Genomic DNA, 13,988 nt, shown 5'->3' on the forward strand with positions numbered 1-13,988 from the left:
GATTGGGACCACGGAGCTTGTTAATGGGCCTCTTATTTGAAAAAAAAAAAAAAAAGGTAGGGGTTAAATGCTTAATTGCTGGGTGTAGTTTATCTTATTAGAAAGGTATCTGGATTTTAAAAAGTAACAAAATTGATATTTGTACTTTAAAAATTTATCAATTTGATACTGGAGTAATGTTAGGTATTACATTTTCGTTCTGATTGAAAAGTTTTTTCTTTATATTTTTGTAGGGACCATTCCAATGAGTGGCTCATTTTCACTCATTGTGAAGGAAAAACATTTTCATCCCGTTAGAAAATGTAGTACCTAGCATTTCTCTTATGCTTCTGTCTTAATGGAATTTTTGACACGTATAAAATGTCACCTCAGCTTGGCTCCCAATAAAAAAAAACATATTGAAAGTTTATGGAGAATGGAAACTCGGAGGAAAAAAATTAGGTAAATGCTAAAGGCCTTACTTTTTGGCTGGACAAAATAAAAAATGAAAAAAATGTCTGAAGCAACTCTATTTATTTTTTACCTTTCTTTTATTTGGTATTTTTTTTAAAATGAAAAATGGTATTTTTCTTTATAATGACATTTTCTTCTTCAGACATTTTTTTCCATTTTTTTTTTGTTTTTTTTTTTTTAAAAAAAAAAAAGTTAAACGTTGGACTTTTGTTGGGCAAAAAAATTGGGTCTCTATCATCCCTTAAAAAATTACTTGGAATAAACAAAGGTGATGGAAGGGCTAGCTCTTTTCCCTTTGCCACCTAGGGTTTGTCGAATTACCCTCTAACTTGGGGGTGGTTAGATGATCCCTTTACAGAGTTTTTGAGGTGACTAAGGCAACCATAAAAACTCATTGAATGGTGGTTGGATTGTCACTCACCTTTCTCTAAAGCTTATTTGTGGATGATTGAACTACCCTAAGTAAGGGCTGATTTAGCCAACCCAAAAACACCTTACAAGGGTGCACCTCTCCCTTCCTCTCCCGAAAAGGTACTTCAAAATGCACTCTAAAGAGATTGCCAAGTCACACTCTTAGCATCCCGAGAGCAAATATGTAGCATCCTGAATTTTAATCTCGGTGTGGAGAAGATGAATCATGAGTTGAAGCTTGGCTTTGAGCTGCATTCCTTTGTAAGCCCAACGGGTTAATTACGTTGTTGATGCCATAAAAGGAGCTGCATTCCATAAAATAAGTTTCAAAAAAGTACGTTTCAAATGGTTTAATAAAAGAACGTTGCTGACTCCAACGAGTTAATTACGTTGCTGACACCAGAATATTCATTAATGTACAACGACAACTCTTAAAAATATTCAAATTTTATATCTTATTCAAAGTGCTTTTCAAAATTGATATTTCACATTATTTATTTATTTATTTTTTAAGTTAATTTTATAGCCAAAATTAGATATATTGATCGATTTTAAATTATAACCACAACATAATTTACTTAAAACGGAGAGGAGAGGATACCATCATTAAACCAACAAAAACTCTTTTAGCTAATTAAAAGAAACTAAAAATTATATTTAATCTAATAAACTATCACCCTTTTTTTTTTTTTTTTTTTTTTTTAAACGTATCTCTAAACTATCATTTTTGGTACTTAACAACCTAAATCAATACTTCCATGTCACTTAACAGTTAACACATGAGCAATCCGGCAGCTTTTAGGCAAAGAAACGTCAATTAAAAATAAACAAACAAACAAAAACATTAACAAATTACTACTCTCCTATGTGAAACAAATACACAGTCATATAATCATATCCAATCATTTGTTGCCACGTTTAACGTCAGTTATTTGTTGATGAAAAGTTAGTTACTTCTTATTTGATCAAATTTAGTTCACTCTACTTTTTTTTTTTTTTGTTTTTCATTTTGGAAGGTCAATAAGTTCGCTCTGTAAATTTGTGTTCTTTTGCCTAATATTTATTTTTGATGAATATATAGTTGGCTACTATAATTCTCGATACATTACTTCAGATTTAAACTAATTATTGGGACTCCAATGTAATATTTAGTACTGTTGATCACCAAATTTGGATATGGTATTATTCTGTCATGTTGGATAATTTATTTCATTACATAGTCGTACTCATGTTTTATAACATATTTTCATCTATTTATATGTTATATCATAAGCAATGGCATATCTAAGTTGGTCACGGGGAGCTTTGGTTACCCCAAAATTTTAAAAAATCTTATAAAGTACTACTTTTCATATTGCGGCCCATGCAGGGTTGGAATCCCAAAATTTTTACAATTCTTTATAAAATATACAGATTTTATGAATTCGTTCCCCCAAAAATGATATATTTGTCCCCCCAAAACTAACACATTATGCGTTATTCCGTTTGTATTTTTTTTTCTTAGCCATCTTTCCCACATCTCGTTTTTCCTTGCATTTATCCATGTTTTTTTGCGTGTATTTTTGGTGCAAAAATGTGGAATATGATGAAACTATCTGTTTTTATTTTATTTTTTGAGTGATTATTCTGTAGTCATTTGAGTTTACAATATTTATTTTTGGTACCATTTTTCTTGAACTCTATAAATCGTATGTTAGTTTATTTTGTTAATTGTTTATACTCTTGCGTTTTTGTGATGTCATGAGATTAAATTTAAGACTTTTATATTTTTATTTTATATAAACACGCACAAATATGTATTTATATGCTTTTGTATTTATATAAGTCAATGTTCCCAACTTATCCAAAAAAAAAGTTCGTCCTCCACATCAAAAATCCTGGTTCCGCCCGTGCCCACTCACCGGCCACTGTAAGTTCTCTTTATGTTCTTATGTATGTCATTTTCTGGCATTATTATTTTGTGGCTTGTTTCTACCAGTTGTTGATGATGAAGTGAATCAAGTAGCATCATATTCTTGGCTCTAGTTTTTCTGGCGTTATCATTTTGTGGCTCATTGGCTTGTTTTTCATTTTTGCTTATTGCAGCGTCGTTGGTGAGGAGGAGGTGAATTACATAATTAGGTTCGTGTGGCGTTGTCTAACTTATCTTGGCTCTTGTTTTTCTAGCATTATCCTTCTTCTAACGTTAATAATGCCAACGTAACCATTTTCTTCTAACGTTAATAATCAGACAAAACACACCCCAAACTCACAAAGCCTTAATTTAGTTTATTTTCTAGCTAGCACAGAAACACTCGTGTCACTGTTATCAACATTTTGATTTAGCATGGCGAGTGCGGACCCAGGGCATATGGAGGTTGCGGTGGATTCTGTTTCCCCAGCGATGGGGGAAGCCTCCGTTAAGACCGATCGGAAACCCTCTCCGGCGAAAGGTATGCTTCGGCGGGGGTTTTTTGGGTCGAGATCTGTGGCTCCTCCTCTGACTAAGGTGAAGGAGGTGTCCTCGTCGACCCTGGTTGGTTCAGAATCTAGATCGAAACCAGCTTCTGCTTTGGTTCAACCTCCTGATTCTAGTCTCTGTATGGTTCCTAGTTCGAATTCCTTGTCGGCGTTGGAGTTTCCGAAGACTACTGGGAATGAACAGGTTCATTTAGCGGAAACTTCTGTCCCTTCTCATTCTTTTTCTTTGATACCCGTGGCTGCCCATTCGTTAGAGGCGCTAGCTTTGGGAGATAGATTACGCTCAATTTCTGGGTTATCGGAGAGCTAAGAAAGAACGAGGAAGCCGGGTGAATGATTCTCTTCTTCTTGAGACAGTGGAATCCCTTAGTGCTCCGCTGGGACAATTTCATTCCGACCCAGTCGCTGGGTTCGCTGGCTTTGCTACTTACAATGCTCAAGGGAAGCCTGTTCCTAAGAACACTAATCCGATGAGGGGCATAAGTCCGATGGAGAAAGGGAACTTTGTTCCGGAAGTAGAGGTTGCTCAGCCTAGGACCAAAGGCACTTTTGACGCCATAACTGTTGAAAATGGTTTGACCAAACCCCAAAAGTGGCTGATTGAGTGGATAAGGGCAGGTTTAAAGGACGATGATCCGCACATGGCGAGCTTGAAGGTCATGGAGGAGGATTTTCGTCGGGCAAATAAGGTAGCACGCAATGGGAAGCTATCCCCCGATCCTCCTAATCAGGGGCTGGATGGCGGTGAAGAGGATGATCGGAAGTTGGTGTTGTTTAATGAGGTGAAAGAGAATTTCCTTCGAGAAATTAAGGTCGCGCAGCCTAGGGCTAAGGGCAAGAGAGAGCTGTTAAATTTAGAAAGCTCTATTAATTACGACATTGCTAGCGCGTCTCCTCGGAGAAGGAAGGGCAAGACTATTGTGAAGTAACGATTCGTGTGGGTTTTGAGGGCTTAGGGATTTTTTGGGTATTTGCTTCTTGAGGGTTTTTAGGTGGGTTTGTTGGGATTCTTTTGTGGGTGAGCTTCAGCTTTCTCTTTTCTTTTTCTAGTTAGGCGTTCCCGCTTGTATACTTCTAGTGTGCATAGGGGCGCCTTACGCTTTTAATAAAACTTCTTATTACTTATCAAAAACAAAAAAAAAAGTTTAAAGAGAATGAACTATCAAGAGTTAAAACACAAGATCCAAATATATTAAATAAAACCGTCAGTAGTGGTGTAAGTGAAAAAAAGGGGCTAAAACATAGGATACCAATATTGGATTTAGAATATTCATTTTCAGGATCGGATAATCATCGTCTTCAACTTTAAACTTCTTGGTTCAAGACATACTCAAATTGGTTAGAGTACTCACCCTCAAAGAATGCTATAGTTTGTCTTTCATTCTACATTTTTTTCTAAGAAATCAACAGGCGTCTAGGATCAGATGCATTAACAATAAAAGGTTTTGACAATAAAAAAAGGGGAATAATGTATTGAATTGTTCTTTAATAAGAAATGTTGGGAAAAAAGATCCAAATTTACCACATAAATTTTTTGTGAAATATTACAAAAAATGAAGAATAATCGATTGCAGCTCAAAACCTCAATATGTAGTGTTCAATAGATATCGTTTCAAGCATGTGCGCTTTTAGAGGTCATGATGGAAGCTCTAACTCAAAACAAAATGGTAATTTCATTAAATTGATAAAGCTCCAAGTAACTTAGACCGATAAAGTTGTTAGACGTATCTTAAAAAATGCTTCACAGAATACCAAATATATATCACCAACATTCAAAAGGAAATCTTGGATATCATTGCAAGTAAAATATGGGTGTGATTCGTGAAAAAATTGAGGATGCCAAATTTTGCATACTCATTAATGAAGCTCAAGATAGTCGAAAAAGTGAGCAAACGAGGTTTGTTGTGGGTAGTACATGTAGATGCAAATAGTAGCAATAATCGTCTTTGCATCTGCATTATGCGGTTATCATTTTTAGGAATAGGACCATGTTTTCTCATGTTATATTGCTTCACATTATTATATTTACTCCTGCAGAATCAGGCTAGCCGACCCAACAATCTGTAAGTCGGGCTAACTGGTCTCATTGAAACTAATTACTCATGAAAAGAGGTAACTACCATAGTAAACCAGCATGACTTCAAAAAATAAACTATTATTTCATAAATGTCGAAACACAAAGGCAAAATTTTTAATCATAAAGCAAAATGAAACAGGCCTGCTCCTATGTAAAAATTCCGTATAATTATATACTAATTCTCACATGCAGCAGTAAACAAGAAGTACAAGAATGATTTGATCGCTCATGAGAATAATGGGATTCTTACTTCCCAAACAGATCTCCCTACATCTAGATATATATAAATGCAGGTTTATCAAGAACAAGCAAGAAAGGACTTGAGGGTGCCTGTTCAGCTGCCTCCATAGGCGATCCATGAAAAAATGCTTGCATCTTGATGTTTCCCAGAGTCAGTATAATTAGGATCTCTTCTTTTTGTTTGAATTAGATCTATGGTCATCTTTACTACGCTTTTTCCCACTCTTATGACTTTCTTTCTGATTTCCATGCTTCTCAATTTTAGTTTTACTGGATTTCAAACTAACGAGACCACCTGACGGTATCTTACCTTTACTAGGCAAAGCATTCTCAAAATCAGCTTCTCTGTCCACAATGGCATATTGTTGGAGAAGCTCGGGATCTAACAAACCATCTGTCTCAGATTTCCTCTCATCCTATAAATGGACCAAGTAACTTTCAGCGCTCTCAAAAATGACAATAGGTAGTGGGGGAGAGGGGGGAGCGGGGAGAAGGGGGAACAAATGTAAACAGAAAAAAAAAAGGTAGAAGGAATTGCAAATACCTCAACTTGCTTTGCTGCATTCTTGAGATCCTCGTCCACAGATATACTGTGAGGTTTCATCACAATCTGCATGAAATGTGAACAACCGAGAGTTGCATTAAGGTATCCCCTTTAGCCTTTGCAACAGACTAATAAACAGACAATACATGTGGATAGGTACGCAGTTATACTTGTTGCTAAATGCTGCTAACTGAACCATCTATCCACAAAAATTTAAAAGATACAGGCTCACTAATAACATAAATTACAGATAGAAATAATTCCCCAGTTGCTCAACTTACTTCTTTTTGTTGAGGCAGGGTTGATTCAAATTCTTTGGAAGCAATATTGTATAAATATTTGTGGAACTTCTTCATAACTTTTATAAACAGTGACAATATCTGTTGCCTTTCTAGCTTGATCTGTCCCTGCAAAATGTAAGTTTAAGCAAACATCACTCCATCCATCAATACAGAAATAAGACTGGAATGAAATCAAGATGTACAAAACTGCAACATTAGAGGGGAGTGTCTCCTATTTGAACCTTGGACTAAGTATCCAAAGCCTCATGTGAAAGCGTACCAGAGCATGATTGAAGCACAATGATAAAATACTTGGGAGAATCATCTATTCAACAAATGACTAGATGGACAAGTTGAGAAACAAACCTCAATATAGGAGATGTTTTGACCCTGCAAGCCAATACAGAGCAAAACAGAAGCCTGTGCATATGACATTGTAACTGGAAGTTTCCCTTTGAAATATAGATGTGCGAGAGTCGGAACAAGATCAAGAATCTGTCAAAGAATAGACAGATTAGCAACAAAGACATTAAAAGTTTACATAGAAAATTCAGACTTTGTAAAATCATGGGATAATTCTCATAACTTCTGTAGGGCAGTCTCGCCTATCAAACTGACCAAATCATCTGAACTGCCTTAAGCCGCCATTCGTAAACATATGACTTTACCACTGGGAAGTTTTGAACAATTCTCAATCTCCCTTTAAACTACTCACTTTAGCAATGTCCCATTGAATTGAGTTAACAGGAATCAAATTGTCCCTCATAGTTACACCATTTAACAGATTCTAATCCACGAATACACCTGGGACAGCATTTCTTCCTTTTTCTTAGAAGTATCCAACTTTCCCTTTGCTCACCTCTGGCCACCACATCCACCGTCCCTTTATTTGATACTCTGTCCCAATATTAGTTGCCATCTTTGTAAACCCAACTTTTTTAAAAAAAAAAATTAGGGGCAATATGGGAAGATTTGGAGAAAAATCCACACGTGCATGGCACGTGTTTGACTTTCCGTCTGAGAAGATGGAATTGACTAACAGATTGCTCGAATTGCAAAATTTTGTAACTTTGTGAGGGTACATTGCAAATTTTTAAACATTGGGGTTCAAATTGAAAATGAGGTCAAACTTTGGGAGGTAAAGTAGATTTCCCCCTTTTAAGAAGTTACATTATTGTAGAGTCATTATAAAAAGTGGATATCATTTTTGGGACATCCACAAAAGGAAAGACTGATAAGAAGTATAGGAAGTAAGGAGTGGTAATATGTACTACACCTATGGTCAATAGTAATATTGAAGAGCCTCATTTTAAACCACCTCCACAGACCCAATCAGATTCTTATGATTAGTTGGCTGCTGAAATCAATACACTTCAACACAAATTAAGAGAAAAAAAAAAAAAAGAATAAATGGATCTTGTCCATGCCTGAGCCTGAAACTACATGGAACAAAGACTGCTCTAGGCTGAGATTTTCCTATGGATCTTGATTCAAGCAAGAAAACAGATACGTTATTAATCGATATTGAGCAAGGATTAATTTACTGGAGGCTTTGGAGGCAGTGAGATGGGCAGCGGAAAGAGGTGCTTTTGGGCTTCAAGGAGGAACACAGAGAACCTAGATCATGTTGAGGTCAGTTTGCATAATGATTTATCACATGTTTGGCATCGCCATTTGGTGAATGCAGGCAGGCAAGTACAAATAGGTTGGCAAATATGTGATATTGTCATCAGGTTGGAAGTTAGAGGGCATGGGGATTGTTTGTGATTAGACTTCAGTAATTTATTGCTAAACCCACAACTGCCAACAATTGGCAGACAATAATTTTTGGAAGACGGCTACTTTTTTTTTTTTTTTTTTTTTTTTTTTGGATGTGTAACAGCTACTTTTAATAGACACATATGCATATATCAGTTTTTACCACATACCAATATCATATTATCTACTCCCATGAAACCCCACAAAACACTACATGGTAATGCCGTCAAAACTATTGTTTAGAGATCTCACCAGATGAAAGTCAGCAAGATTGTTGGTATAAGCTTCCAGTCGCTTCATATCATGTGGTGATATAAATTGTTTAATTGAACTCAATAATCCATCTGAGGTAGATGGAGTAGCCTCCAGCGCCTCGAAATTGATTTTCGGCTCCAGGATGCTGAAAGATTAGAAGTATGAGCATATTTGATAATGATCGCGTATCTGAAAAGTTTAAATTTGCAATGCCCACCTCATAGCAAGCTTATACTCCATTTCACGGAAGCTAAGTTGCAGTAGTCTAGTAAATCTTTGCCTGAAATCTAGTTATAGAAACAAATTATCAAGCTATGAACTGAATAAATATATGGATGAAATCAGTACGTAGTTCTTAGAGAGGGTGGACTCACCTTCATAAAATGGACCAAAAAATCCCCATTTATCCGATCCACTATCTTCAATATCATCATTGTTCAAAGGTTTAAGGACCATACATGTATGCTCGCCAGTCACAGCACTCTAAATCATCAAAAAAATTTCAAATTACAATTAAATCCTCTTGTCTTTTCTTTTTTTCTTTTTTTTTTTAAAAAGTACATAATTCATGCAGAGAGGTATAAATAAAAATAAAAAATAATCTTAACTGGAATCTGGCCAATGTAGAATGGAGCAAAGCCACGTTTCCTCCAAAAGCGAAAAAGGTCCTGGGTAAGCCCAAAAGAGACACCAATATAATGTAGCTTCTCAGGTTGCCTTTCACGGAGATGAACTAGCAAAGGAGGAAGATTAGTTCTAGGCTTTATATTTTCCTCTAGCAATGAAGCCTGCAAATATCGTATTATCAAAGTCAGATGTAACAAAAATGTTCCAAAAAATATATGATTCTAGACAAAACTATAAATTGAAGTGCTTTTCTAAAGACTTAGTAATGCCCAACAATCATTCAATGTCAGTGGTAGGTTCTTTGACATTCATGAAGTAACGAATAGTCATTTTGCTTTAAAATTGCAGAAGAAATTATGAACCACTCAAGTCTGTCAGGACTTTTGAATTCAAAACAAGGTTTTGATTCCATATAATAGAACCACGACCACTTTTTTTGATAAGTAATGCATTTTATTAATAAGCGCAGGGGGTGCAATCCTAGTATACAGGATGTATACAAGAGATAACCCCAATTAATGATTAAAAGAACAGAAATCCACAAATTCAGAAAAGCTAGAAAAATGTGAGATACTATACACTCCTGTCCATATGTAAAGCGATTTGGAACTATCTAGAAAGGCCAAAGAATAAGTGTATAATAATCTGCCAAAGATAAGTAGGACTCCGATGTCCAACTCAAATTGAGCATTCAATATCTATCTATTTAAAGTTCTTCAAATTTTAAATGACTCAACCAAGAATGAATTAGTGGGGAAAAAAAATATGAAAACGTTATCGATTACTGTACACATTTAAATGGAAGAAATCATTTACAGAATACTCTGAGCTAAGCATAATTTTTTTAATTTCATTTATAAAAAGAAATTGATCAAATGAAACCAAGTCTAGTTATGGGACTGGACCTTCTCTGCAGCTTCAGTAACTCTGGCATATGGTGTCTCTGTAACATTCATAACATCATCCACCTCAGAAATAGGATGAATCAATCCTTCGAAATAACTGCAAATGGTTAATGCAAATGCTCGTCATTAAGATTCGCAAAGAGCAAAAGTGTCACAAAATGTTCCGAAACAAATGCTAAGTTCAAATCACTTTCGCTTGCTGCAAGTGCAGCGGAGATATTAGATATCCAAAAATATAACAATATAATCAAAATCCCAAAATAACAGTATGCATGTATGTAGACCTATAAGTCTAAAATCATGCCCAAAACGTGCTTCTTCGTAAGGAATTCCCACTTTATTATAACCAGGTTGAGCAATGAGTTATAAAATGCTTCATAAGTCTCAAAACTAAAATCATTATTTTGCAAACAAGGAAAGTGAACACAACTCATGTTACAAAAAAAAATTTAATAATTTTTTTATTAGTAATTTAATCTCATTAGAAAGCGTAGAGGGGTGTAACTCAAGTACACATGAAATATACAAGAGAGACACCCTAATATAGAGAAAAAGAAGAACAAAAATTCAGAAGAACTAGAAAAATGCATATTATTGTATGCCGATATCCATGTATAAAGTGATTTAAACATAACGTTCTTTAGTTCTAGCACTAAAATCGCACGATCTTCAAAGCTTATTGCATTCTGCTCTCTCCAAATGCACCATATTAAGCATAAAGGTGCCATCCTCCAAACCTTATTTATTTATTTTTTTTCAAAAAAAAAAAAAAAAAGATGTTACGGCTTCCCATCTAACCTCTCCAAATTGCCATCAATTCAATTACCTTTCTAGGCATGACCCATTCTACACCAAAAAGACAGAAAATTGATACTCATAATTCTCTTGCCAAATCACAAAGAAAAAGAAGATGATCTATAGACTCTACACTCCTCTTGCACATGCAACACCACTCCACCAACCACTATGACGTTCCTCTTCCTCAGATTATCCAATGTAATTATCTTCCCAAGTACTGCTATCCACCCAAAGAGCGCCACTCTTGAAGAGAACTTCACTCTCCAAATACTCTTCCAAGGAAGTGGGGAACCAACAGGAATGGATAAAGCATGATAAAAGGACATTACTTCAAACTTCTTCATTTTAGACAAGATCCAACATATTTTATCCTACCAACCTCTCTCAATCTGATAAAGCAGCATCTATGTGTGTAGCTCTGGCAAATATTATTGTATTGTTTGCAAACAAGCACAGGATAGATGGGCTGGCCCAAGAAAGTTTAATCCCATGAGGAAGCCCATTAAATTCATCTTTCCATAGCATCCTAGACAATATTTCCAAGCCCATAATAAAAAGAAATGGCGATAATGGGCCTTCCTGTCTAAGATCGCATGTGGGCCAAGAGCCCATAAGGAGTCCCATTAAGGAGGGAAAAAAAAATGCCGAACCAGATTTATCCCTTTGCAATAAAAGCCCAATTTCTCCATCATTTTAAAAGATAAAATTCCACTCCATTCTATCATAGGCCATCTCCATGTCGAGCTTTATAGCCAGTCCGAAAAATATGATAGACAGGGGGCCATGAGACAATGCAAGATTCTTGATAAAACCAACTTTACAATACATCCTTGCACAACAACTATGATTGGGAAACCTTTCGCATAGTAGGAGCAGTATAGCAGTGCTGTTTGTGACCTAAATGTGTAACTCAACGAATCAGGGAAAACCACATTGGAAAATAGCTAGCCAGGAGGGCACCGAAGCCAAAAGAAAGTGGTGACCATGTCTACCTCCCAATCATGCACTGGTCTGGGAAAAAAAAACATATTCCACTTAAGATTTTCATTAAAGAATTGCATATGATCTGCCACCCACACTTCCTTACATCGTGTAATTCCGAAAAAGCTACCATCAGGGGCTGGTCCCCACACCACAAATCATGCGTATGAGATTTTATTAGAAAGAGGGAAATTGTCACATGGCAAATTTACACAATTTCCCAAGATCCTTAGGTTCAGACATGATTTTGCAAGCCACATGAACTAGAAGAATGGTGCCATTGATATCTTTGTTTGCAAATAGAAAAGAAGGTAGGGACACAGGCTGAGTAATGACTAATATCCCATAAACAACATAGATAATCAGCAGCAAAAACAACACCATATGCATCATGTGTAGTTGAAAACTATCTTAAACAAGACCAAGGCCTAAAATAACTTTTCTCCTACTGCATTCTATACATATTAGGTAAATGAGTATTAGTCATATTCTCTCCAACACCTTACAGATGACAAAGCAGGCAGGAAATCAAACATTGCATACCTTGATAAAAGTTCCACTGCTTTTGAACCATATCCAGACTGCAATAGATAAACACAAAAATATAAAATTAATTAAATGTGACAAGAATCTGGGTGAAACAACTCAACTTCCCATGCTTAAACACAGACTAACCCTCATGACACTTGGATGGGTAGCAATGCGGACAATGCGAGCACCTGAAAGACTAGGGAAACTGGTGTCCTGGAATTGCTCACAGAATTTCCATGGTATTTGGTCTCCAGAAGGTTGATAACCATCACTTAGACTTTTGATTGCAGATTTACGAGAAATCTGTCCCTCAAGAGAAACCTGCAAATAAATTGATAGAAATATACCATGTTAAGCAGCAAACAAATAGAAAAACATTCGCTAAGAATATAAAAATAAATTTGAAGGCTTTTAGAGTCTAAGCTTTAATAACAACACATAAACTTAGAAAGAAAAAAAGAAATTAGTAACCCAAAATAAAGTGAAACAGGAGCTGCAACCATTACATCTGTGCATTACATGGCTTAAAGATGATAAAGCTGCTAAAAATTTCAAAATGTTAATTTGTGTTTAGCACAGCTAATTTTTATAGGAACATGAAATTTGGATGGGTAGCATGGCAGTGAGAAGATGAATGCTCATACAGGTTCTGAATCCTCCCTAGCCTGGGAAACAAATAACAATACAGGATTCTCAATATCTCTAGCTAGAGTGGGAAGTTGGCTTGTTCCAATCCACAATATGAGAACAAAAACTTGTGGGTAGCATTTGCCAAGGAGAAGTGCTACACTTCCCAAAGTTTTTTTTTCAAAAGTTGATTCCCAAATGATGTGTAACCATCCATGAAATTTATTATTTTGGAAAATGTGTCACCAACTCATTGGATGGTGACACATCATTTGGGAACTAGCTTTTGGAGAAAAAATTTGAGAAATGTAGCATTTCTCTTTGCTAGAAGCTTCATTATATCCACACTTGGGTAGGACCACTCCAAAATGCTAATAAGCATTGGTCCAGCCTCTTTTTCTAAATAGGTAACCCATTCGCTTCAATCTTTAATAATGATATTTTCTCAAAAACATATCACTCGTTTTAAGTTCTTATTCGGCATATTGAGAAAGTCAAAAAAAATTTGAACAGACTACTCCATTGCACCCTACCCTTGTTAACCAAAAGCCAAAGCCAGGGGCATGTTAATGGATCTATAAGCTTAAAGAAAGTTCTTGTATCCTTTTCATCAAAACATGAAACCCTACAAACAGTTGGCATTTGATTTGTATAGAATCTGGTCATGATACAAGAGCTACGGCAATGGAAGGTGAATCAGCTTCTTTTGGGCAAAGGCCATGAAAAAAAAATGATTAGGGATTAGGGATAATAAAGCCAAAAACCTCGCATGTCTGCATTATTACAAAACGTGGTTCCCAACAGGAAATCTCATACATCTAAATTTCACAGGAAATGCAGGTGGATTTTTTTTTTTTAACAAGTAAATGGAATTCATTAAAAAGCACAAAAGCGCAACCAGAGTACACATAAAGTATACGTAAGAAACACCTAGCCACAAAAAGAAAACATATCTAGAAAATCATGAAAGCCAGAAAAATGAAAACAATCAATGGTAGTCAGCCAATGATATAGAGTATTGAGAAACAATCCACCATTTT

At 35.7% G+C, this 13,988-nt stretch overlaps 1 protein-coding gene across 1 annotated transcript; it reads right to left on the reverse strand.

The window, feature by feature from the left end:
- Positions 1–5,463: 5,463 nt before the first annotated feature.
- On the reverse strand, positions 5,464–12,657 carry LOC132165454 (RNA cytidine acetyltransferase 1-like). Its single transcript, XM_059576032.1, has 11 exons — positions 12,510–12,657; positions 12,334–12,371; positions 10,012–10,108; positions 9,088–9,267; positions 8,854–8,962; positions 8,697–8,766; positions 8,477–8,624; positions 6,833–6,961; positions 6,467–6,592; positions 6,186–6,251; positions 5,464–6,057 (listed from the first exon to the last, which is right to left on the reverse strand). Exons 1-11 carry the CDS (start codon positions 12,588–12,590, stop codon positions 5,803–5,805), a joined length of 1,299 nt encoding a protein of 432 aa, XP_059432015.1. The 5' UTR covers positions 12,591–12,657; the 3' UTR covers positions 5,464–5,802.
- Positions 12,658–13,988: the final 1,331 nt, after the last annotated feature.

Source organism: Corylus avellana, chromosome ca11, assembly GCF_901000735.1.
Source record: "Corylus avellana chromosome ca11, CavTom2PMs-1.0".
Lineage (NCBI taxonomy): Eukaryota > Viridiplantae > Streptophyta > Magnoliopsida > Fagales > Betulaceae > Corylus > Corylus avellana.